This window comes from Typha latifolia, chromosome 6 (genome assembly GCF_019914945.1).
Source record: "Typha latifolia isolate L0001 chromosome 6, TyphaL0001v2, whole genome shotgun sequence".
Lineage (NCBI taxonomy): Eukaryota > Viridiplantae > Streptophyta > Magnoliopsida > Poales > Typhaceae > Typha > Typha latifolia.
In genome coordinates this window covers 5,885,091-5,911,807 of record NC_133091.1, presented here as the reverse complement: position 1 = coordinate 5,911,807, position 26,717 = coordinate 5,885,091, and the positions used below count along the sequence as shown (strand labels likewise).

The following is a 26,717-nucleotide window of genomic DNA, read 5'->3' as shown; positions in this document are numbered from 1 at the left end:
CAGAGAAGGGGCTTTTTGAGTGCGTTCGAACGCGATCGACGGGAATCCTCTAAAATTAGAGTTTCATATTGTTTTAACACTTGTTGGCTAGTCTCTATAAATATATGGATGGAAACTAACTTTATTATGCAATTGGATTCTTGATTTCTTGCCTCCTATCTTCTCTCTAGACTCCTCCTTCCTCCCTCTTCACCATCCTTCCACCTCTACCGTTGTCAAGGTTTCTCCTCGCTTCTAGTCTCCCTTGTCTATCGAGTCACCCCTCTTCTTTGGGATCTCGACCACTTCGTTCCCTTCGTCTACTTCCCTTAATCACTTCCACAATCTGACTGCTTCCTGCAATAAATTCAGATCTTAAGGATCTGTAGCCGATCTTTTGGTTTCAGATCCTATCAATTTGGTATCATAGCTTATCAATTAGTATCAAAGCTTATCATTAGTATCAGAGCCTATCAATTTGGTATTATGAGCCGATATCGAACCGGTAAGAATTCCAACCATCGTCTCGGCATCTCTCCAACAAAGCACCTCAAATACTACTCAATGCCTCGATTAACCACCTCGGGATGGCGCTCCGGATTATCCATCACCTCCTGCAAAAATATTAAAATATCTGGGTCAGATGTACACGCATACCTCATCTTGTCAAGGAAGGGAAAGGTAGGAGATGAATAAGCTGCAAGCTCGGCGATATCGGGTTGGCGCGATAGTGCATCCGCCGCTCAATTTTCTGTTCCCTTCTTGTATTGAATTTCATAATCATACCCCCAGCAATTTTGTGACCCATCATTGCTATGTCAGAGTGTGTATGCATTGTCCCATAAAGTATGGAAGGCTCATTTGATCGGTTCGAATAATGAATCGTCTACCGATCAAATAAGGCCTCCACCTTGTCACTGCATGCAGAATTGCCAACATCTCTTTCTCATAAGTTGATAATTGCTTAGATTTTTGTGATAAAGTCTTACTAAGATAGACAATGGGACGTCCTTCTTGCATTAGTACAGCTCCTATGCCAACACCCGATGCATCGCATTAAACAAGGAATTCTTTGGTGAAGTCCGGTAGCACTAGAACGGGTGCTGTCGTCATTGCTATTTTCAATTTTTCAAAGGCTGAACTGGCTTCATCCGTCCATCTAAAAGAGTCATTCTTCAACAAATAAGTGAGAGGGGCAGCGATCTTTCCATATCCGGCGATGAATCGATGATAATAACCAATCAACCCCAAAAATCCTCTCAATCCGGTGGTAGTAGTAGGAATAGGCCAAGCGATCATACATGCAACCTTTTGAGGATCCTCTACTACACCATCCGCTGAAATGATGTGGCCTAAATACTCCACCTATGGTACTCCCCATAGGCACTTGGAATTCTTGATCTTTAATTGGTTTTGCTCCAACAAATTCAGCACATCCTCCAAATGTTGTCAATGCTCCAATTCAGTTCCGCTATACACCAAAATATCGTTAAAAAAATTAAGACATACATTCGCAAGAGAGGCTGAAATATATCATTCATGAGGCCTTGGAAGGTAGCTGGAGCATTGATGAGACCAAAAGGCATCACTTGAAACTCGTAATGCCCGTCCGGAGTCCGAAATATAGTTTTATGCACATCCGCTAGGTGAACTCTAATTTGATGATACCTAGCCCTCAAGTCAAGCTTACTAAATATAGTCGCCCCTACAAGCTCGTCCAATAACTCCTCGATAACCGGAATAAGATATTGGTCATTGACGTTAATAGCGTTTAGTGCTCAATAGTCGACACAAAAATGCCATGTCTCGTCCTTTTTTTGCACCAAAAGCATAGGGGATGAGTATGAGCTATGACTTAGTTATATGAGGCCTTGCTCCAACATCTCGGCTACCATCTTTGAAATAACTTCTTTTTGCACATGTGGATACCGATATGAACTCACGTTCGCCAGTGCAGCCTCAGGTATAATCTCTATACGATGGTCCCTCGCTCTCCTCGGTGGCAACTCCTGCGGCTCCTCAAATAGTCCAGAAAAGTTATCTAATAAATTAGATAATTCAATTATAGTACTTGAACTTGTTTGAGGCTCATCTCCTGTTGGTCCTAACTGAAGAAGATAGGCCAAATCATACGCACCAAGCAGCCCCACCATAGGTTGCATCGCATAAATCGGCGAAGTTCGAACACTATCAAGCCGCACATCTTTGTTTCCTTGTTTATATTTTATCCACGTGCTCCGGAAATCAAATATGACGGGTCCCAAACTTTGTAACCACTAAGCACCAAGGACAATATCCACTCCTCGCAATGCCAACGAATACAAGTCCATAATGATATCGTGTCCGTGCACCCGTATACTGACTCGGCGACACAAGCTCTCCGCCTTAAGCTTCGTGCCGTCTCCAATAGCAATGTTAAACCCCGTCGTCGGTTCGAGATCCAAACCCAATCTCCTCACTAGCCTCTCGTCTAGAAAGTTGTGTTTACTCCCCGAATCGATGAGGATGTGCACACAATACTTTTGAACGAGTCTGTCTACTAATAACGTCCTCGGCGCAGAAGTACTCAAATATGCATGCATCGATATTTCAGCTTGGATATCTTCCTCCACGCCCTCCTCAATAGTCTCCTCATGGGTCTCCTCTGGACACTCTCCATCATCAGCTACCTCATCATCCTCCTCAAGACCATCGATAAGCATCACACTCCCGATCGGTTTAGAACATCGATGAAACGCTCATCATATAGAAAGGAAAGGCCCTTCGCTTTTCGCTCCTCCACCTGGGTAGGTGTGAGATTTCGAACGAGGGGTCTTGTGCCTCCTCTAACGTCGAAAGAAGGTCTCAAATGTGGTCGTGGTCTAGTAGTCACAGCCGCTGTTTTTGAAACCACAGAATTTTCAGTTGGCGTTCTTAGTGCAAACCGCCCATCTCGGTTGCCCCAATTGGTTTTCATTGCTATCTTTAGAGCCCTATGCTTTTGCTCCATCCTCACGGCCTTCTCAAAGGCCTCCTCAAGAGTAGTAGGATATAGAGCACGAACATCCGCTTGTATCTCCTCTCGCAGCCCTGAAATAAATATACTCATCAATGTACGTTCGGGCCACGGTGGCTCACAACGACTACTAACTCTTTCAAACTCAGCTTGGTACTCCAATACGGTAGTCCTTTGAACCATCTTGCTTAATGTGGTAGAAAAATCTTCATATGCCGCTGTCCTAAATCTGTGTGTAATCCTCTTATAAAAATTAGACCATCAAATAAATTCACCACCACGAATAACCGATCTATACCAATGCAATGCCGTTTCTTGGAGGTGAAAGCTTGCCATCTAGACTTTTGCATCTTCTGTTGTACCTTGACAATCAAAATATTGTTTAACTTGAAACACCCAATCTGTTGGATCACCACCTTGGAATTTTGGAAAGTCCAAGCATGCAGTTCTCCCCCAAATAGCATTGTCGGGTTTGTGAAAGATCCTTGGTTCAGGTCTAAACCTTTGTACATGTTGATCACCTTCTCTAAATCCTCGAGCACGTCCATCACCATCTCCATAGGGATCAACCTCATCCTTAAAGTGCCAATCCTCCTCACTGACGAAGTGCGCCGGTGCTGCACGCCTCTCGAGTTCCACCACCGCTGGTCTTGGGTTTTGCAATGGAGGTGGGGAATAATATGTGGGCATAGGTAAAAGGGGATCATTGACACTCATATGATGCACATGAACCTGTGGGGTATCGGTTCTATGGGGTCCCACCACTGGTCCTTCTTGAAACTCCATTCGTCGTCGAGGAGATGACGAACCCAATCGATTCACAACATATTCCATGAATTCATTGTGATCCTTTTATATGTTGTCAACTCTATGCAACAATGTTTGGAACATGCCACTTAGTTCATCCATATTCGAACCCATAGACGTTGGTTGACTCGGTCCTGCTGTGGTCGCTCCAAAGGAATCAGCCTCACGGTTAGGATCATCGTGCATTGAGTCCTCCATTGTCGGTGTGCTCTCCATAAGTCTCCTTGTTGATGTCATCTTCCTTGTTTTAACTATTAACGGAGGTCTGAGGTTTGCTTGCTCTGATAGCACTACTGTGGGTTGCATGGGTGTCGACGCCAACTTGACAAAGGTGTTGGCTGGTGGCAATCAATGTCTGACGAGTCCTTGCGGCAGCGACGAGTGATGAGCAGCAGTGAAAGCCAAAACTCAAGCTCAGTCTCAGGTTGCTGCAGCGACAGCCATGGCATGTCATTGATGGGTCCATAGGCCCCCGGTGGCTATGCTTGGTGGCCATGACCCCACTATAGTGGAGCCACGGCAGCGGAGAGGTCGACGAAGGCTACCCCGACTGGTTTAGCTTGAGCAATATTGCCATGAGAGTGGTCATCGGGTTTGGCTACCCAACAATTGCCAGCGGCTACGTCGGCCACCACTAGATGGCAATCGAGTTAGGGAGGCTAGTCGTCGCCGCTGGTGGTCACTGGAATGCTAAACCCTCGACCACTAGCCACGATTTTGCTGTAGCGAGAATGGTCGTCAACGATGGTCTTTGAATTGGTTCTAGCGTGAATGGCAACCATGGATCGGTTGTAGAAAGTCCAAGGAAGTGACCAATCGTGATAGTATGGGCTAGTGGGGCCTGGATCACTATTGATAGAAAGCTAGGGTTTTTAGCCGTAGCTTCCAACACGGGTAGGGAAGACAACTCTGGAACCTTACTGGCAGGTGCAACGATGGTCTGGGTTTGTAAAGGTGTAATACCCTCGCCCAGCACAAGCACATGCATGCCCATGCGCCCACACGACATGCGCGCTGCACCGACAAGTCGGGAGGGGCTCATCACACATAGATACTCTATGCTCATAATAATCATGACATTATCGAATAAAATCTTCTAACATATCCATGCTCATATAATCCATCACCAAATAAATTATACTATTAACCAAATAAAATTATTAACATATGAATATCCAAGTCCACAATAACTATATTAGACAGCTACATATTCTGGCAGGGCCCACACAAGCACAACAAACCATCAAGATATAACTAAAATCACTGATACATGAGTACACTATAATCTGACTTGTATATACAAATCATTGTCTAATACAATAAAGTACAAATATTAAATAATCGTACAACTCAATTTCTATATTAACTATCATCTATACCGTCTTGCATATATAGCTCACAGTATCATCCTTCTAAATACCTTCTCAAGATATCTCAAGTCACTATCACGTACCACATATCTAAGAGAGTAAATCATGTACAGAATAATATAAATCAGAAATAGCATCATGTCATGAATGAGTATATAAATGTATCATCAATAATATATAAAAGTATAGTTGACATCATGTCATAACTGATCATCCATACAATTCTCGATAATATATAAAAAATCTCAATGTCATACCATCATCATAACTCTCTCAAATATGACACATATGATGCATGTCAACCATGACCATGTTATGATATCAAATGTAACCACATATAATGTATATTAACTACTCAATAATTAGGTATATCAAATGATAATAAAATCATATGCATTTCTCAACATTTCAGTCATTAATATCGACTCTGAATAACATCATCATACTAGATCACTATGCATAGTTAAAATTCGATACCCGATCTCATAATCTAACCCAAAGGCTTAGAGCATACCCTGCCAACTGTTAAGGATATCTCAATCATATAATCATACCCTACCAACTGTTAAGGATATCATCATCATCTAGACCCGGGTACCCAACTAGTTGATAGAAATCACATGAGGATAACTCGCCACATATGCCCTGAAGAATAGCATGTGTCCGAATGTCTACTGTGCACACAGACTACTGACCTCAGACATAAGACCATAGGATCGCGACTATATCGAGCGATCAATCATCTCCAAGCATGTCCTAACCCTCGCGCCCACTCGGGTATCCTCATATTTTTTATCAACTATCCTATCAATCAGATTTTATGTTTTTCTTCTAAATGACTAATCATATGCATTTTATCCAAAACTATAACAAGTCATACATATCAGGAATTTAGGTGGAAGATGAGTCAAAAGAAATGTATGATGCGATGAAATCTCCAATGGTACATGTATCACATGCATACTCATACTACAGATTATTTTGACAGAAAGCCATAACAGTATAGTCATCTATAATCATCTCTATATATTATCAACATACTCATATCTAATATCAATCTACTGATACGAATAATAAAATATGCTCGACTAAAATCGTCTTTAGATAAGATCATATAGTCATGCTGGAGGCCAAAACATGCATATACATAGTTATATAATAGATTTTAATTTGAGAAAAACGTTTAGGGGATAAGACTACTCACATGATCAGAAGATACAAACCACGTATTTCTCACATCCGGCAATTGAGTGTCAACTCATCACTAACAGAATCCACGGGGTCTCACACAAGGGGTTCTGGATCTAAAAATATTTAAGTAATATGAAATTAGTCACTTATCTAATTAAAATCCGTTCGTGTGAAATATAATAATTTATTAAGTTTTAAAGTTTCTACTTATCTTTATAACCAGTTAGATTTATATTATAAATAAACTTTTAATGTTAAGAACATACTATTATTATAAAAGGTCAGTTATAAAATGAAAATAAAAGGATTGCTCCTTTTTAGATAAAAGAAAATAGTCTAAGTATGACATTATAGAATAAAATAAAATAAAAGGCTGAATATATGAATACAATATATATATATATTATAATTATAAATAAACATATGACTATGAATAAAAATTTAATTATAAATAAATTGTGGTTCTCACTCCATTTTGATTAATTAGGGACTATGTAATCGTTACTTTATAAAAATAAATAAGCCTTGTAGAAAGATGAGGAGAAGAAGCTAATGAAGGAGAAGAAGCTAACGAAGAAGGAGAAGAAAGGAAGAAGAAGAAGAAGGAAGAAGAAAGAGGAGAAGAGAAGAAGAAATGAAGGGAAGGGAGGAGGAGCCTGGCCAGCGGGGAGGGGCTCGACTGCTGCTAGCCAGCCAGCAGCTAACCTCTCGCCAACGACTCGATTCGGCGAACCCGAGAGGGAAAAGGAAAGAAAGGGAGCGAGAAAGAGAGAGGGGGAGAGGGAGAGAGAGAGGAAAAAGGCTCACCGGCGTCAGTGGAGGTGGCGGCGGCAGCGACAAGGTCGGCGGCGGTAGTAAAGAGAGAGTGTGTGTTTGAGAGTGAGTGAGAGAGAGAGAGAGATACCAAAAGAGAGAGATGGGGAAGAGAAGAAAAAGAGACAGGCGGTGCTAGGGGAGGAAGGCGGCGGCACCGGGGCCCACCGCAGCCAGCTGGCCCAGCTCGATTAGCTGGGCTGGCAGTTGTGGACGCACGTGGCGCCCTCAACGCGTGCCCACAAGCTGCATGGCACATGCTCATGCCATTCAACACTAAATTTATTATTTTTTTAAATTACTTTTTTTTCTTTCTTTTTGTCTTTTTTTTAATTTAATTTATATATTATTATTATTATTATTATCTAGATCTGGGTTATTACAAGAGGTATGGTGGTCTCCACCGTAGTTGGAGGAGTGGTGGTTGCCACGGTTTAGGGCTCCCCTCCACTTTCCTCACGGGTGGAGTTTTTTAGCTGCGGCTAGGTTGGTTCCACTATGGCCGGTGGCATTGGCGATGCTAGATGGGTCTATTGAGGTGGGATCTTCTCCTCCCTTGCAAGTTGAAATTAATGATCGTGAATGGGCCAGTTCTATCATGGCCGGCAACAATGGTGGTACAGGGTGGTGGTGGGTGGTTCTTAGAGCCTCTACCAAGGCTCGGAGGGAAGCTTGCATCTACTTCAAGTTCTTTTAATAACATCTTCGCCCATGTTGGTGGCTCGTAAGCTACAGTGGCTACTAGTGATGGTGGCACCGGAGAAACCCTAGTAGATTGGGTCTAATTCACTATATTGGGCTTACATCTATTTTATTTAAAATTTAAAGCAATAAGCAAATTTAATTGACTAACTCAATTTGGCTTAACTTGACTGACCTGACTCCACTAACTTAACCCACGTGATCATATCATATAAGTGAAAGTAATACTTTTTGTACATAAACTAATTCAAAATCTTCTAAGGTGTGATTATTTGTATTCCTTCTAGTTTGTAATGAGTGTAAAACTACATTTTAAAGTAATACTTAATGATAATATCACCATGAATTTTTATTTGGCATGATGCACTACAACTCAATAAATGTGCCAAATATAAAAATAAATAAATAAATTTTATGGTACATACTTTCGGTATACATTTAACTAAGGAATTCTTAGATACTACCTTTATAGTCCATAGATATATTGATAGAATTCATGGATAGGTATTTATGATCCATAATTACTCATAAATATTCTATATGTAATAATAAAAGAAAAATAAGAAATATTTTTAGACTTGAGATTTTCTTTAGTGAATTCTCCTATACGAAATAAAGATATTCTTTACTTGTATTGAATTATTATCGGAGTGTATCTTGAATTCATGTTTTTCCAATTAGTATCTTCCAATTCCATATATGTTGACTATGGACTTTGTAGATACCAACTCCAAATTCCATAGTTGCTCACTTCAGACTTTATTACTACAACTATAGATTCTATAGTTAATTACTATGGATTTTTAAGATACTGACTATGAATTCCGGATATGATAATTCTATCACACTTTGTTATAGATTAAATGATTTATTTCATTGAACTCAATTCTATATATGGTGATCACAACAGATTTCAGAGATGCTAACTTTAGATTCCATAGTTTGTATCTTCAAACTTTGTATATACTAACTTTGGATTTTGTACTTACTAATTATCAATTTTGAAGAATTAATTATAAATTTTGTAATTACTGATTATGGAGATATATCTATGGATCCACAAATATATTTATAAAATTCATAAATATATTTATGCAATCCAAAAGATAAATTTTTACATAACCTAAAGATAAATATTTACAAAATCTGTAATTATATCTATGAGTTCCAAATATTCTCCTAATCCACATCTATGGCTATTCATTTTACTGCCAAATAAATATACATTTTTCTATACATTGGGCATATTTTAAATGTTAACAAGAGATCCTCAACCTCAATAAAGTTTGTAAACAAATTAACTTAGTTTGACAGAAAAAGATACTTAATTGTAATATTATATTCATCTGGATGCTCTTTTATTAATTCATAAGTGTTCGCTTCACTTTTAGCACCGTGGAATTATTTATAATGCGTATAGGATGAGCATTTTTACCTTCATAATAAAATAATATTTTATACTCATATACTTTTATAACACATTTTTTTGTAAAAAATGACTATAATATGGTGGCATTAGGTAAAACTTTTAGCTAAAGTTTTTATTGGAGAGGTGGAAGAAAGAGAGTTCAATGAAAAACTCTTTGTTACAATTGAAAAAAGAAATAAAGTATGTTTATGTTGTTATAGGAGAATAATAGATAAGTAATATATATATATATCCTCTCTCTTCTTCATCAAAATAGGTTCAAAAGTGTTATGATTATTTTATAGAAATATAAGTGAAATTGTAAAGTTTTAAAAATATAATGGGTAACAGCATAAAAATATAAATTATATTAGTTTACAGTGTAAATTGTCCATAAATAATAAAATGTACAATGTTTTTGATAAATTTCTCTAAGAAAAAGAACTAAGAGCATTTTGGTCCTTTCATGTGTAAGGATATTGTTAAGGGTATTGTTGTCATTTCATGTGTAAACAGTTCATTTAAATGTTTTGTAACTTTATTAGGTATCCAATAAAAATAAATTGATGAACTTTTATGCAAAAAAGCAAGAATTTTAATGGGACTGTACGAAAATCCCAAATTCTGATGGGCTTACATGAAAAAAAGAATCTATTTTATCTTGAGGCTATTTCAGGAATTAGAAGAAAATATTTCTTCCAAATAATTTCATCAATTTATCCGACCCTTCCAGTTTAGGACAGATTGCAAAATAACCGGAATATATTCTGTCGTCGAATACTTTTTTCTTAATTTAGCAACGTAATGTCATCCAATAATTAGTGCAGAACTTTTTATTTTTGGCTTCCTTTTTTTTTTAAGAAAAAAAATCCGCGACTGCACGCTTGGGTAAGCAGTAGCATCTCGAGACTGGTCGCGCGAAGGCCACGTGGCGAGAATGTAGCGGCTTATGGAGGGAAACGTCATTCTTTTCTTTCCAAGAGCCACAAGCAATTCTGCGCGCAAATCGGGAAGAGATCGCCGTATCTTTTGAGTTTCCCGCGGCGATCCAGCGCCAAGCGGCAAGGGCTCCCTTTGGATTTTTGTTCCAGCCGCCAATTCATGACCCCCCCCGAGATCCATATTTCGCCTCGTAGTTCCATTAAATAACAAACCTACCACCGCCGTTCTTTGCTACAGCTGCTGGGCCTGATCCTTGCCGTCCAATTCTCATCCAAGTGATTACACATAAACCACCTGATTTGTTACCCATTTCCATCTAGACTTTTTATTATTATTTATTTTTCAGACACATTGGCCCCTTAATTGTGAATAACCTTCAAATGTGAATGTCACTTGATCAAGTTTAGACTTTATATATGAACTATTTTATCCTTTTTTTGTATAGGGGTAGCAAAAATGGACTCGAGCCGATAACCCGGCTCATTATCGAGTTTGAGTTTAGTTTAATCAAGTTCCGATTATAAATGGGGCAACCCACCTAACCCAATTAATAATCGGGCCGTGTTCGGGTTTATATCCTTGACTCGTATTGACCCGTTTGACTTGTTTAAAATTTTAAGTATACGGGTCGGCTCAGGTTAGGTCAACCCATTATATATATATATATATATATATATATATATATATATATATATATATATATATATATATATATCAATATATATAAATATATATAACCTAAGGCTAATCTTAACTCACTCACACCTTATTCTCTCCAAATGTCGTAGTTCCCAGCCTCCCTCCTCAGATTTTATCTTATACCCCTTCGGCTTTCCATTGCAGCCATTGTTTGTGACACCAACCTCAAAGAGTCTATGCCAGCCTCAACTCCTCGTCTAATCTCCCACTTCCCCCATTAGTCTCTCGTGTTGCCGCCACCGTTGACCCACTCCTAGAGTTTTGAGAACTTCTCTCCATTTGAATTCCATCCATTTTCCCCTCTTCGATTTAGATATATGGACCCCTCTAGTCCTCTCGACTCCCCTTGTTGGAGGATTTCAAGAAGAGGGTTGACGTCATGAGGCGAAGCCGTGACTCGCAAGGTCTTGGTAAACCACCCCCAAGGCACCACCGTCCTCAAGGAGCCAATTTAGAATGCCAACGACACCAAGAGCAATAGGGTCTGCCTTCGCCTTGATCGTCGCACACATGTTGTCGACTCCTTGATCTTGCCCAATCTTGCCTAGTGGCAGGGCTCCTCTCCCCTCGCTTACAACGACTAAGTCACCACCGAGGCACTAGTGATGGATTCAACACTAGATCTAATACTGCTAGTAGGTGGTGAACGAGGGAGATAATAGGAACTCCAAGGCCTTAGGGTCTATGAGGTGCTGGTGGTGAATGTTGCCATGCTGGTGATATATCCGGCAGTGGTGAATAGTGACGATCTTGTTTTTTAAATTATTTTGTTATTTTGTATAAGAATTATTTTATTGTGATTTCATCTTGTTATCTTGTATGCCTATGTTATTTTGTATTTTGAAATAGAAATGATATTTTTTCATGCTGTAAATTGTTAATTGGGTTAATCATGTCGGATTGATATGTTAGTTTGACACGATTCATTTATTAAACAGGTTATACGGGTCATGTTATGTTACCTGTTTAATAAACGGGTCGTGTTTGGGTCTACTAAATGCAACCCGTTAATAATTGGGTTGTGTTCGTGTTAAGTCATAGTTGACTAGACTCGAATCTGACCTGACTTGAACTCACTTAACTCGACATGACGCACTAGTTTTGGAGGAAATAAAAAGAGAAAAGTTGAGATAAAATGGTTACTTGTTTTTCGTTACTCTGCTGGCGATATAAAAGTCTTAGTTTAATTTAAAATAATTACCAACTTGAAATAGCTTGATGCAGTGACAAGATGGAAGCGTGTAGGAAAAAAAAAATGCATGCTTTCTACTTTTTAATAATAAAACTTAAATTTCTAATATAAATAGGGTGCCATTTTGATATGGATTGATCATCATTGTGTATTTATAAGGATGGTTTGGTGATGGCTACGGTAGGGATGGTGAGATCTAGATGGTGGAGATGGAGGGGTTACAGTGACAAGAGTAAAGATAATAGTAACCTAGGAGAGTAGAATGGAAAAGGAAGGAGGAGTGGAAGGAGGAGTGTGTCGATCCTATAAAACTAGAGGAACCGGCAGACGATGGAGAGAGGAGGTGGCGTTGGCTTGGTAAGTGTTAGCTTAGGCTTCAGAAAACATGAGAGAGAGAGAGAGAGAGAGAGAGAGAGAGAGAGAGAGAGAGAGAGAGAGAGAGAGAGAGAGAGAGAGAGAGAGAGAGAGAGAGAGAGAGAGAGAGAGAGAGAGAGAGAGAGAGAGAGAGAGAGAGAGAGAGAGAGAGAGAGAGAGAGAGAGAGAGAGAGAGAGAGAGTTCCTTGATACTTTCGATTAGGATGTTCTCCACAAATATATATATATAGATTAATTGTAAACTAAATAACCCTTAAAAATAATTTAAATCATACTAGGAATCTGAATAGGGTATTCGAATGCATCATCGAAGATGTCTCCTCGTGTTGGGCATTTGAACACCCCAAAAATACGAGAAGCAACATGTGATCGTTGGAATGTGGGCATTCCTATTAGGCATTCAAATGCTCAAGCTTGAAGCTAGAAAGTCATCCTATTATTGAAATCTAATATTTAACTAAATTTAGATAAAAGGTTTGACCCGAAGACAATATCTCCTTTGAGGTGATATGAGAGTCTAAACCACATCACTCTGTGCAATAATTAGATTTGATAATTAATAATTTAATATGGCCTTTCAGGATATAATATTGAGGTTTAAACTGAGGACTTCTTAAAACACTTCTAATAAAAATAAATAAAAGTCAATTTAGACGGTCGAATAAAAGAGATCAAAATGAAAAAAAAAGAGCAAGAAATAGGTGGTAATATGAAATTTTTCTTTAAATTAAATTTCAATTGGCGTAGCATCTCCCTTTTAATAAAAAATAAATTTCACTTACACCCTTTAAATTATCACTATTATTCACATAGACTCACTTCTAAAAAAATTAGCCTTATTCTAGAATAAGCTTCATTATTTTGGTGTAGCAATTAAACATCTTACTTTATTATAGTATAGTAATTCATCATTCTCTCTTATCTTATTTCATACAATTTTTAAAAAATAATTTAATAATAACTCATAATTACTATTTTATCCATAGATTATACAACACTTAATTACACATCACCTCAGCTACAGTTGATACTCCTTTTCTCTCCTCTATCTCTGTCTTAAATATCGATCATTTGAGTTATAGTTGAGATTTTCTCTCTCCTCTTTCTCTTTTCTTAACTATTGATCATCTCACATACAATTGAGATTCTATCTTTTTTTTTCTTAGACTAGTAAATTTTATAAAAATAAAAAATATTAAGCTCACACTCTTTCAAAATAACTTTATGGTGCATAATTATTTCCTCATAATATTCAAAATATTGTTATATTACGAGGTTATTTTTTCGCAATTTACGCTTATAACCCTGCATTGGTCTAAAATTATCTCGCAGTGTATAGTTATTCCTCCGTAATGCTTTAAAAAATTATTACAAAGTGATGTTATTTTTTTATAGTGCAAGATTATAACCATGTAATGCGAGGTTATAACCCTGCATTAGTCTAAAATTACCTCGCAATGTATTATTATTTTCTCTCAATACATGATTATTTTATATAGAGTGCATGATTTTTCCTGCAATGTGGGGTCATAACCCACATTATCACGTAGTGCATGGTTATTTTCTCGCAGCGTATGATTATGTTACATAAAGTGCTAGATCATTATTTGTAATGCGAACGTATAATCTCACATTACCATACAATACATAGTAATTTTCTCATAGTGAGTATATATAGAATATTTTAAGTGTGCAATTGTAATAAAAAAATATAATACATATTACTACTGCTACTAATACTACTACTTTTGATCCAATCAAGTATATTTTTATTATTTGGTATAACAACATCAGTAATTCTCAATACAAATACTAATAAATTAGTATTAAAATAAGCTATCGTTGGATTATTATATTACTATAGACATCACTATATTAAAATAGGCTTACGCTTATTCGGCAAAATCGCCCGGTCCGTAGACAGAATTCTGAAACCGCTTCAGATTTTACGAAAACCGCGTGGCATTCTCGTAATTTCCCTCAGTAGCAGCCGAGATATGACGCGAGACTGAGACCACGATCTAGTCTACCTTTCCGTAGTTTCGAAAAAACTCGAAGCCTGACCGCGTTCCGCTTACCGCTCCCGGTCAAAGCTCCCAGGACCTTCACAAATCCCGTCGCTCCAGCTTCCACTCCGAGTCGTTCGACTAAATTTCCTAATCCTTACTGGCGGTGACACCACCCCGAACCGACCATTCAACGCGGCGAGCTGGTAAAAATACAAAGCCCGGTTTGAAAATAGAAATCTAACACGAGATTCAAATTTTATTTTTTTAAAAAAGACCTTCATATTTAGCGTTAAAAGATCATGACCGTCCGATTTAGGACGATCCCTAACCGAAGCATCACCACACTCATTTCTAAGCGCTCAGATTAAGAGAGAGAGAGAGGGGGAGATGACGAGATGAGACGCCGGACGCGGTGTACTGAAAGACGAGTCAAACAACGCATCCCACGTGCTTTAACGCGAGCCCTTTGAAAAATTAGGAAATTTATTAAACTACCATACCCTCTATTTTTAAGGAAATTTTTAAATAACATCCTACATTTTACTTATTTTTAAATTTACACCCTATAAAATTTTGAGTTAAATTATCTCTTTTATCATGTTCAATTTATCAAAAATTTTTAGTAATTTAATAAGTAAAATTATATAAATTATAGAATATGATTAATATGTATTTATCATTTGACTTTTAATATCTCAAAAACATCTTACAAAACACCTTACAGTTAATTCACCCTGCTGAAGTTAACTTGTCACTAAAATACTGTTAGGTTAAATTTAACTTAAAGGTGTTCTTATGACAACGCCATAAGTAACATATTAATGATGATAGAATCCAAAGGTAGATCCCTCGACTGCATGGCAAAGTCGTAGATACTAGCTACGTAAGAATTAATATGTAGCACATTTTGACCACACGCAGATGTTAGGCGAAAAGTGTTTCCTTGGAAAAAATAAATCTTACCTCCCCTTAAGGCCTTAATTTTTATAAAAATAATATCAGTATTCGTTTGACTGAAATGCCCTTATTATTTATTCTTCTCCCATATAGTTTCCCTTGTATAAAAGAAATTATAATCTGCAAAGAATTTTCGTGGGAAAAAGAAAATTAAAAAAATAATCCTAGGTGTATTTGGACAAGGTTGGAACAAAATGTGTATACGTGCAAAAGTTAAATTTTAGCCTTTTATCCTGGTATTATGATTGTTATCTTATAACAGTAATTAAGAATCCTAATGGTATTTGGATTCGAGTGTACAGAGGAGGGGGAGGAGACGGTTTCTTGTATTAGTATAAAAATGGGGAGGGGATTTAATAAGGGGTTAAATAAAAGGGTGGGAATTTGGGAACTTTGTGTTTGGGGTTGGTTGTTGGATTCGCTATCCGAGCTAATTAGCCAGTAGCCACCCGTCCCTATCCGTCTCTGGTATTCGTCCCCCCTTTTCTTGTATTGGGGGAGGAGAGGAGGAAGGAGGAAGGAGGAAGGTGAGAGAGAAAAGAGAGATAGATTGAAAGAAAAGAAGGATAAATTTTAATTATTGAGAGAGAGAAAGAGAGAGAAGTAGATATAGAGTTCGCCTTTTTTTTTTTTCCCTCTTCTTCTCTCACCTTCTCCTGGATTCAAGCTTCTTGTTTCCACGCCTTTCGAGAGAAAAACACGGAGAAAAATCTCATCTTGGTCGGTTGGAGTTCTTCAGGTCTTTAATCAGAAACTGTGAAAGATCGAATAACTTGTTTTGGATTTGGAGGTGGGACAAGAAAAGAGAAAAAAGAAATCCGATTTGTTGTTGTTTGGGTTTCCTTTCTTGGTCGTGTCTTGAGCGAGATAGGCGAACCCGGTTTCTCGGTTCCCCGTCTCGATCCGATCGGAACCTGGATCGGCCACCGGGATCGGTCGTGACCCACTTGGATTCCTCGCCCGGCGGAGCCGTAATACGCCGTCAAGATTCGATTTTGGTGACCGCCGGGAGTCCGATCTCCGCCGCCATGGCGGGCTCGTCCGGGTCGCTGGATTACTACAGGAAGTTCTTCCACGGCGCCAGCTCCGACATCTTCGAGGTGATCGACCACGCGATCCTCGTTGCGGCGTCGGATTATCCTCAGGAATTCCGGAGCCGGAGGGATCAGATTGCGGAGAAGCTCTACACTGCGGCCCTGCCGCGGTGCTTCGGGTGCGATCGGGTCACGGAGGAAGGAGATGGGAGTGTGAAGAGAGAGGTGGAGAAGGATAGCAAGATGGATAGCTGCAACGAGGTGTTCGAGGACTTGCGCCACGTCGTTAGCATCTACAGCTACGACGAGGCCGAGGCGCTCACCGAGGAGATCGAAGAGGAGAGCCAGATGGTTGGGGAGGTTCTGAGAATAAAAGAGATCTTTACGAACAAACAAGATCAGGTTTGTGGCACTTTCTCTCATGAATTTTGGTTAAAGTGATCAATTACTTGCAATTGTTCTTCTTTCTGGTGTTGGTCGTGTTGATTAACTCACTGCATTCCTAATATTGCAGTCGGATGAAATCTTGTTTGAGTCACTGAGGAGGCTGCAATTGATGCAACTCTCTGTGGAAACATTGAAGGTGTGGATTGAGTGGCCTCTTGACCTTGTTCGTTTCCCGTTATCGGTAGATTGTTTCTCTTTGCTGGTCATTAACTTCATACTTTCTTGGGGATGTTAGGCAACTGAAATTGGAAAGGCTGTCAATGGTCTGCGGAAACATAACTCAAAGCAAATTCGCCACCTTGTTCGCACTCTGATAGAGTAAGTTTGATACTTTATGGTTATAGTGCAAAAAATTGATTAGTTTCCTCTATGCATGCAAAATAGATCATGTTTATCCATATCAAGAAATTTCTGCTTTTCTTGCGGACGTGTTGGCATTGAATCAATTAATCTGGATTACAATCAGCTCCTTGCTTTCTGGGAATTAGACAATCAGTTATATCATTACCGTATTGTTGTCGATGCCTTATATGATCTTTGTTAAATTGTCGGCTCTGCTGCACTCTTGTTCATTGTTCGCAGGACCGTTACATTCGTTATAGCCTCTATGTTTGCAAGATTTAGTTGTAAAAGGATATAGTTTACATCTTAAGTAGGTAGCGACAATTATATTAAACATGAACTTTTAGTTATTAATGCACTTGTGCCTGTCTTTTCTGGAGCCACCATATATTAATGGAAAGAGAGTTTAGTAATTATTAGCTGTATCTACATTGGATGTTTTTGATGACTAATGTTACTCAAATTGCTCTGTGCTGCAGAGGTTGGAAGGTTTTAGTTGATGAGTGGGTTAATGCTACAGCTGCCATTGCAGGTAAGAAGAAAATAACTTGGCGCTGCATTATCTTCCTGGATGTTTTACACTTATATAGCTAATCATGATCTTGCAATTTACAGACAATTCTCCTGCATCTGTTAATCCTTCTGTCCTTGATGAGGAAGAAGGCCTCCCTTCTCCTCCTCTAGATGAGGGAGCTTTATTAGCCACCCAGACGACTACCATCGAGCTTGCTGAGGTATAAGTCTATATGATATACTTGTGTCTCAGTCCACTGACTCTTCCAAGCAGGGGAATGTCTTATTAACATAACTGACTGGCTTTCTTTTCTTGTTGCCTTGTCGCTCGTGGTTGAAGTTCTTTGATGGAATGGATGATGATGGAAGTGAGTGTTTGATAATCTCCTCCTTGGTTATTGTTTGCTTTCTTGCTAAGTTCCCCATGTATTAATGGCAAATTTCTGTTGCTGATTTCTCTGCAGACTTTAGAAGTATTGGGGAGTTTGACAAACAGAGGAATAATGGAAGAAGGCCGCCAATAAACCATGAATCAGTGCGGAAGCCACAGCCCTCATGCCAGATGGTTAATCCAGAAGTGAAAGTTCAAATAAGAAGGCAAGAGCCAGCACCAAGGCAAACAAAGCCACAAGAAGCCTCAGCTAATCTAGCAAAGCCTGGAAGCATCACGAACAAACTAAGAAAGCCTGGTAATGCTGAATCTGGCCCTGGGAGACCATTAAAGCCAGCTTCTGAGCGTGAGATGAAACCTAAGCAACCACAAGATTTCTCTGCTGTCCGAAGAAAACCTCTGATGTCTCCTCCTGACGTAAGTATCTGTGTTCTATTGATGCATGAAATGACTAGCATGTGAATAGACTGATTCTAATTGAGTGATTTCTTCACTTTCTCTAGAATTCAAAGAATTCTATAGAAGCTTCGGATCGAGCTAGGCTAGAGATTGCAAAGAGGAAACTTCATGAAGGTTATCAGCAAGCAGAAAATGGTATGTATTCTGTTTTAACTTACAAATCCACATCTGCAGTCTTTTAGTTAGTTCGCGTTGAAATGCAGTAGTTATTCTTATGGATCCTTCACATTTCATCTGATGCAGCAAAGAAACAGCGAACGATACAAGTGATGGAGCTGCATGACATACCAAAGTTGGGGCACCAAAATAGAAATGCTATTGTAAAACACAAGAACAGTGTTAGGAGTTGGGCTAGCGGGCGCCGGTAGTTCTGTTGATTTTTTCTGACCGGAGAACCAAAGTGTTGCCTTGGACTGTGTTACTTAACTCAAGTGGAAGAAGACCTCTTGCTGCTAAAACTCCATTGACCAGCTTATCTCAGTTGGCAGTGCAGGAAGTGGAGGAATTGTTATTAATATTTACTATGATTATAGAGTGGCATTGGGGGTGGGTGGGCTGGGGAAGTAGCAGAGAAGACTGTAAAGTGGGAAGTTATTGTGCAGTGCTTCAATCTACTTGGACATTTTGAGAGGTGGAATTTTTATCTAACCCAATCAAAATGGTTGGTTCATTTGTCACATTTGTAGAAATACCACATACCATTTTTAATCTTGAATTTTGTTCTTGTTCTAAACTGCTCTTCTATTCCCCAAATTATGGAAGTTATGCTACAAATAGTGCTCTTTTTGGCACTAATTAATTTTTTTTATGTGATTAACCCTTGGAGAATTTACTTGGATCGATTACTCTCAGTCAAAGTGTGACCATGACTAAGTCAATAAATGACAAGAAGCCTTTGGACCCAATTGAAAAGGGAAAGATGAATAAAAAATAAAAAATAAAGTCAAGAAATGAAACAAATTGTGAACAAAATATATCAAAATTGATCTGATTCAGTACCCCTGAGGGTCAATTATGGGGTCCAGTCTTGAAGAAGAAAATTATCCCAAAGGATTGTTTGCTTCCATGGATTGTCTTCTGAGAATGAGAATAATATAATCAGGTGGGCTGTGGGAGTAGTTTGAGCATGTGGAAAATGGGACCCCTTTCATCTCCATTTCCTAAACAGCTGTGCCCTTTGTTTGTAGCCACATTTCTCTGACTATTCTCATCTTAGTAATTGTTGCCCTATTCTCTCTATTTTATTAATCACTATTCCTTTAACCCTTTCTTCCCAAATCCCATCTTTTCCTCCAAAGACTTGTCTCAAAGCAAGCAAGTCTTTGAGTTAGAAAAAAAACAGAAAATTTCTTGAACTACCATCGTTTTCACCTGCATTTTTTGAATTTTTTTGTTTACCACATATAATATACCTCATGAGCAAATTTTTTTTTTGTTTTTTTTTGTTTAGAGATTCACAATTACTTTCTTTTTCTTGGTTCAAGCAAGCAGATGTGTATATAAGTAATAAAAAAAGTTAAGAGAATGTATATAAAAAATAGTTATAATTCATGAGTCTAAGTGAAATTATTCCTAAATAATATATAGATATTTATCATCCGAATCCTAATGTTCACACCATAGAGATAAATAAAATTAACTCTAGTTGAAAATATGCATTAATAGTTTTGAATAAGTTTTTTTTGAAGTCATATGAGATGTACTTTTAGTTTATTTTCAAAAGTAGTGAATATTCTCTATTTCATCAGTTATAGTTGTTATATTTCGAATAATAAATAGCCATATATAATGCGTAAAAGATAATAAAAATAAAACATAGAGTGGTTTTAATAAGGTATGCAAGAAAATTTTCTTTATATGGTCTTTTGTATCGTTTTTGACCAAATTAGAGTTGTATACCAAAATTTACCTACCTATGTGGTTGAGATTGAAAGATGCCATGTTTTATGGATGCTTAGCAATCTATATCTATTTCTACATTCCATAATAAATATATTTAGAAGTCTTAATAGTACTAAGAATCACTCAGAATAATCACCAATTTATATTAATTGAAACTGCTGTCTCTGATAACAACTCTATTCTACTTGCTGCATTGATGCAATGTTTTGCTTCTTAAAAAAGATATACTCAACTATGAGGTTTGGTGAAGCCTGTGAGGTTGAAAAATAAGCACACTTTGAGTATTATTAATTACCAATTGAGTTCATAGAATAGCGATGGATTAGACCAAAGATGAAAAGGGGAAAGAGAAGGAAAGGATTGACACATACTTATCTGTTCTAATCTTATGACTTAAATCTATGGATCAAATTAATTTATTCTAATCGGTGTCAACATCTACATTTATTAGGATCATACTCCTTCATAATGGTAATATAGTCAATAATTAGAGTCAAATGTTTGGAAATTCTCTTAAACCCGTGAACACTACTAAGTATTTCTACAAGTATTTGAGCGATATGCATGTAAATATTATTTTTTGATACGTTTGAAATAAGAGATTTTAGAAAGGAATACATTAAAAAAATAAAATAAAACCTTACTTTGGATTTGTGCAAGGTTTTGGTATAAAATTGTCATGCAAACATAATTAGACTGGATAGAGTAAAGTTTAGGTTAAGACATGGATGCTTAATTTGGTTGCATGGACTTGGTTGAGTGGATTTAAAACAATACCCTTGAGAGAAAATGCCTCTAATCATATAAATATATTATTTATTATTATAATCTAATGAAATATAATAGTTTAGTTTCAAATATTAGAATGTACTCATTTGGAAATAAAAAAGAATATATTTTTTTTTGGGAGGGCAATTAGTTCTATCAATAAAAATTTAACTGCTGAGGGACAGGATGGTAATCACAAAACCACTATAATGTAGGGTGTTATTTGAAAAATTGCAGATAATAAACCAGGCAAAATAAGTCAAGGATAACTAATTTATCCAGAGTTTATTCGGTCAAACAGTTATGCTTGAATTAGGTATAATTCATCCTGGTCAAACATAGTCCCTCTCTCTTTATTCTTGGATAAATTGTTCCAACTATTAGTTGGAGTTTTGTTTTTCCTACTTATTTTATTCCAGCTTTTATGCCAGTTTATTATGATATAAATTTCCATCAACTTTCTCAATCAAATTTTTATTATTTTTTATTATCGTAACTTTTGCTTCTAATAAATTTTGAATTAAGTAATCTACCTAATGAATTGTACATACACATAATGACTGTTTATTAACTTAATTTATGTTATTAGATAACTTTATTAATTAAAATATATTATGATAATTAGATGAAATATCAAGTAATGCCATTACTCATTGATTTAGTATATTATACGAGATAACTATAATAATACTAGTTTTAGTAAGATTAAGTTCTTAAATTTCTTTAGTACATATTTTTATAATAAAATATATAATTTATATAAAGAGATGTGCATTCTAATTTGCATTGTAAATATAAATTATGTGCATTCTAATATAATAAAATATGCATTGACTATATAAAATATACCTACTTAGTTTTATACGATAGATTAATAAACTCAATATAATTAAATGCTTGTATTTCTCTCATGATGGTGTAAAATTAAAATCATTTTAGATTTGAGTGAAACGACCCTCAAATTAATGAACTTTGAAAATAGAGTTAGAGTTTTTGACCAAACTAGATATATTTTAAAACTTATTCACCATAAAAAAATAGTTTATTTTATTATAGTCCTGATAAAAATATGTAATTATTAACTGTTAAGTGTTTTTAAAGTAAAGAGCTTCTTAGGGCAGAGGATATGAAATATTATCTAAAACATTTCAATAAAAACACGGATAAAATTACTATTTTACTTGGCAAAATACTAATCTTATTAATATTTTTAATAAAACACTTAATATTTAACCGTTTTACTTAGGGCTATAGGAAAATATATCTATTTTAATGCTTAAATTTGTGGTTCATCTATTTTAACAAATAAATAAAATTATAGTTTGGTCAACAACTCATAGAGTTGGAATAAGTGCAAAATCTTATCTGACTTTTAGCAAGATTGCTTCTGATACACCTTGTAGATGGATGAGAGAGACAAGACCCGTGTAAAATATATCTCATATCTTATCTCAGGGATGACGCATAAACCCACTACAGTCAAGCGGGACTAAATTGCAATAGCAAAAGGGACCCCTTCGTATGCGGAATTGGCCCACTTCTGCTCATCACCATTCCTGTGGTAAGATCAACCGATCATCTCCAATCACTTCCAATCTTTCCTTTATCCTAACATTGTTATCTATGACTTGTTTTTATTCTTATTATTATCTTTTATTCTTGTTCGTTTGGCATCTCAATTTGCTATCCACCCCTTCTAATTCAACTCTCTCTGGCCTGTAATCTTTATTGCCAAATTGACATGCAATTTGATCACCTGTATTTACTCTCCTTTAATATATAATTTGGTCAAAAGTAACGGACCCACTATTACAAAATGTTTTAAAAAATTCTCATATAATACCTTCCGTTTTAGTGATTTTGTGACTAATTCTTTTCTTTTAAGCAATAATGGGGAAAATAAAGTCAATGGAAAAAGCTGCAAAGAGAAGAGAGCTCTTTTTTGTCCACTCTTTTCCCTAAATATCTAATAATCTTGTCCATTCTTTTTTTTTTTTTCCTTCTCTTCTAAGTTTTAAAATACTCTCTCTTGTTTAGAGTACCCTCACAAAATTCAAAACCTCTTCAAAGACATTTTCCTTAGATATATTTTAGTAAACTTGTGTAGAATGTGTCTTATGAGATTTTTTTTAAAATTTTTTTTATTGATCATTTTACACTAAATTATAGTCTAGAGACGAAGAGTAGTCAGTCAAAGTAACATATATATGTATGTTTGTTATCAACTAACAAAAGGTGATCTTTTGCAAAATATACCTAACAAATTAGATGTGGGAATATGTCAACAGGAAATTAATACATTTCTTCCAGGGTTGGTGTGACATATTAAACCAAGAGCCCTTAAATTATCCATCACTCTTGTATAACTTGTGTGGTTGGTCTAAAGTTTGTTCTGTTTGGTATGGATATGTTGAACAGAATAGTACATCAGCTATTTAATATTTGGATTTGTTCTAGAAATTGGATCCCAATAGAAATGTCATCTAATCCATCCCTATTGTCCACATTACTACAAATCAAATATATATATTTGACATGTGAAGCTCATTTTCACACCAATAATGATCTCATGGATAACCCCTTCAATTAAATCACATGTGAACTTCATTTTACCCTGTAATTGTGACTCAATAATAACTCAATGAAAGCCCCAGACTTTTAGGGTTTTCTTTCTGCCTGTATACCCTTCACAAATTGCTTATTTGCTTGTATACTACTTCTTATAATATATGTTATTTGTATAGATACATGACTGGTTACTTTTCAAATTAAGTTTTGATAATTTAATATAAAAAATAAAAATATTCTTAACTAGGAAAAATTTATGAAAATTAGAATGATGACAGTTTCATCTTTTTATGTCGAGATTGTTTAAATTTTAATAGTTAGTTAACTCCAAGGGGTATCCATAGAAAAATAAGGGTTTTAAAGGATATATATATACACACACACACACATACACACAACACACACGTAGATTTCAAATTTAGAGGGGCACACAAATAAACATGAGATTTTTGAAGGGTATTTATATATGTATAAAAAAATCGTTGATTTTACAACAACCAAGTTTTATTAAGAAAAGCTACCAATAATACTATAAGAGAGTATGATAGAGAACAGGTAACCTTGCTGATAAAGACACCAATTCAATCGTGTTATCATCAAACTATTTCAGATTAGTCTAGAAATGGTGAACATTTGGTTCTGATACCAATTGCTAAAAGAGTGTTATCACAAATGTTGAAACCAATTCTAAAATTTTAACTAGTGATGATAAGAATTATAGGTTCATTTTATCGACTTCAAACTCAACTTTTTATGAAAGCTGAATCACTTAGGAAAATAATGTAGGGTATCCATAGAAAAATAAGAGTTTTAAATGATATATATATATATTTCAAATTTAGAGGGGCACACAAACAAACATGATAATTTTGAAGGGTATTTATATATGCATAAAAAAACTATTGATTTTATGACAACTAAGTTTTATTAAAAAGAGCTACCAATAATACTATAAGAAAGTATGATAGAGAACAAGTAACCTAGCTGATAAAGGCATTAATTCAATTGTGTTATCATCAAACTATTTCAAATTAGTCTAGAAATGGTGAACATCTAGTTTTGATACCAATAGCTAAAAAAGAGTGTTATCACAAACGTTGAAACCAATTCTAAAATTTCAACTAGTGATGAGTAGGAATTATAGATTCATTTTATTGACTTCAAACTCAACTTTTTATGAAAGCTGAATCACTGAGGAAAATAATGTAGGTATTATTCCTTATGTACTAATGATGGGATTCTACCTTTTAATTTTTTTATGCTATTGGTAAATTGTTATTATTAGGTAGCCTTTATCTAGGAAAAATAAGGTCCTTAATATCGTCATAATATTGCATATAAATAGGATATCCACATGACAAGTTATATTAGTTCACATTGCTTAACTAACACTTATGACCTACCTATGTTAGGGGGTGTGAATGAGCCAAGCTTGAGTGAACTGGTTGTGACTTAGTTTGATTAGTAATTAATTTTGAGGTGTATATTAGGCTTAGGCTCGGTTCAGCTCAAGTCAAGCTGAGCTCGAGTCAAGCCTAAGCTTTAAATGAGCGTAATTTTTAATGAAGCCTAAGCCTTAAACGAGTCCAAAAGTCTTAAACAAATGAATTAAGCTGAAAGTAAATAAAATTTAATTAAAGCTTGAAATTTAAGATTTAATATGTAAGTTATAAAGCCAATACACCTCTAATACATAAAGTGATCATCAAATTATCAAAATAAAAAAAAAATCAATTTTTAATGCTAGTTTTTACATGGGGTTTGGTATTTTTTTTTTGGTGGAGGTTGGGAGTGGGATTTTGGCGGTATGATGGAGACTTTTTCGAGAGGAGAGGGGAATGGGAAGAGATGATGTGTGATGATGACTGAATGGGTAGGGGAGAAGATATCATGCGAGTTTATATATAGGTTGTCAACTAAGGATGGGATGTATTGAAACTCAATAGGGACTGAGGCCATACCTTCACACTCCCTTATCAGATCATCGGCTGTGACATCCACTATCAGAGTAGCATCAGGCACTGCAGAGATGGGAGGAGTTCCTTGGGTGACACTTGACTCTTGAGTGACCAAAGAAAATCAGATTTTCAAATAGTTGCTCGACACGTTCTACCCTGCTGACATGATGTTCTCGGGCCTAGAGAGAGACGGACTGAGGGAAGTAGTGGGAGAATAGCTATCTGATATGATCATGCCTTTGGCTATGGAGCTCTGATACCAGCTTGGTACGATCTCGCCTTTTTGGTGAAGGGTCGATCTCGGACCAAAACTCAGGTTGATTTGAGTCCCTTGCAATCTGAAGAACTCGGACCAAAACTCACTAATGAAGATGCGATCCTGGTCTGACACGATCGTCCTAGGCATCCCATGCAAGTGTGCCACTTTCCGAACAAAAATTTCAGCAACCCTTTTTGCTGAAAACGGGTGAGACAATGTTATGAAATGAGCATATTTGCTCAGTCTATCCACCACAACAAGCACCACCGATTGTCCCCGAACCTCCGGCAGCCCCTCGATGAAGTCCATGGAGATATCCTCCCAAATACGCTCTGGTATAGGTAGTGGTTGTAGCAGTCCGCTAGGCTTGAGTGCCTCCGATTTGACTCGTTGGCAGATTTGACATTCACGCACATACTTCTTCACATCCGTCTTCATCGTTGTCCATGTACAGTTTTGGGCCAGCCGCTTGTAGGTACGTAATACCCCTTCATGCCCTGCTATAGGAGTATCATGGAAGTGTGCCATCAATAGTCTCCGTAGCTCTTCGTTCTGGGATACCTTAATTCGCCCGCACTCTAGTACTAACCCATCGCGCTCCTCGTGCTCGGGGTGGCTTGAGGGGTTCTCTCTCAAC

General features: G+C 36.7%; 1 protein-coding gene across 1 annotated transcript; it reads left to right on the top strand.

Annotated features, from left to right (window-relative positions):
* Window positions 1-15,834: 15,834 nt before the first annotated feature.
* Window positions 15,835-19,358, top strand: LOC140791493 (probable mediator of RNA polymerase II transcription subunit 26b). Its single transcript, XM_073142087.1, has 9 exons — window positions 15,835-16,875; window positions 16,988-17,056; window positions 17,156-17,238; window positions 17,742-17,794; window positions 17,878-17,996; window positions 18,116-18,143; window positions 18,240-18,583; window positions 18,670-18,760; window positions 18,869-19,358. The coding sequence occupies exons 1-9, from the start codon at window positions 16,468-16,470 to the stop codon at window positions 18,991-18,993; spliced, it is 1,320 nt and encodes a 439-aa protein (XP_072998188.1). The 5' UTR covers window positions 15,835-16,467; the 3' UTR covers window positions 18,994-19,358.
* Window positions 19,359-26,717: the final 7,359 nt, after the last annotated feature.

Excerpts from the sequence above, each read along its gene's own strand:
- LOC140791493 (XM_073142087.1), top strand. The coding sequence starts at position 16,468 with ATGGCGGGCTCGTCCGGGTCGCTGGATTACTACAGGAAGTTCTTCCAC. Across the intron at positions 17,997-18,115 it reads CTACCATCGAGCTTGCTGAG|TTCTTTGATGGAATGGATGA; the intron begins GTATAAGTCTAT and ends TCGTGGTTGAAG. Across the intron at positions 18,761-18,868 it reads TTATCAGCAAGCAGAAAATG|CAAAGAAACAGCGAACGATA; the intron begins GTATGTATTCTG and ends CATCTGATGCAG.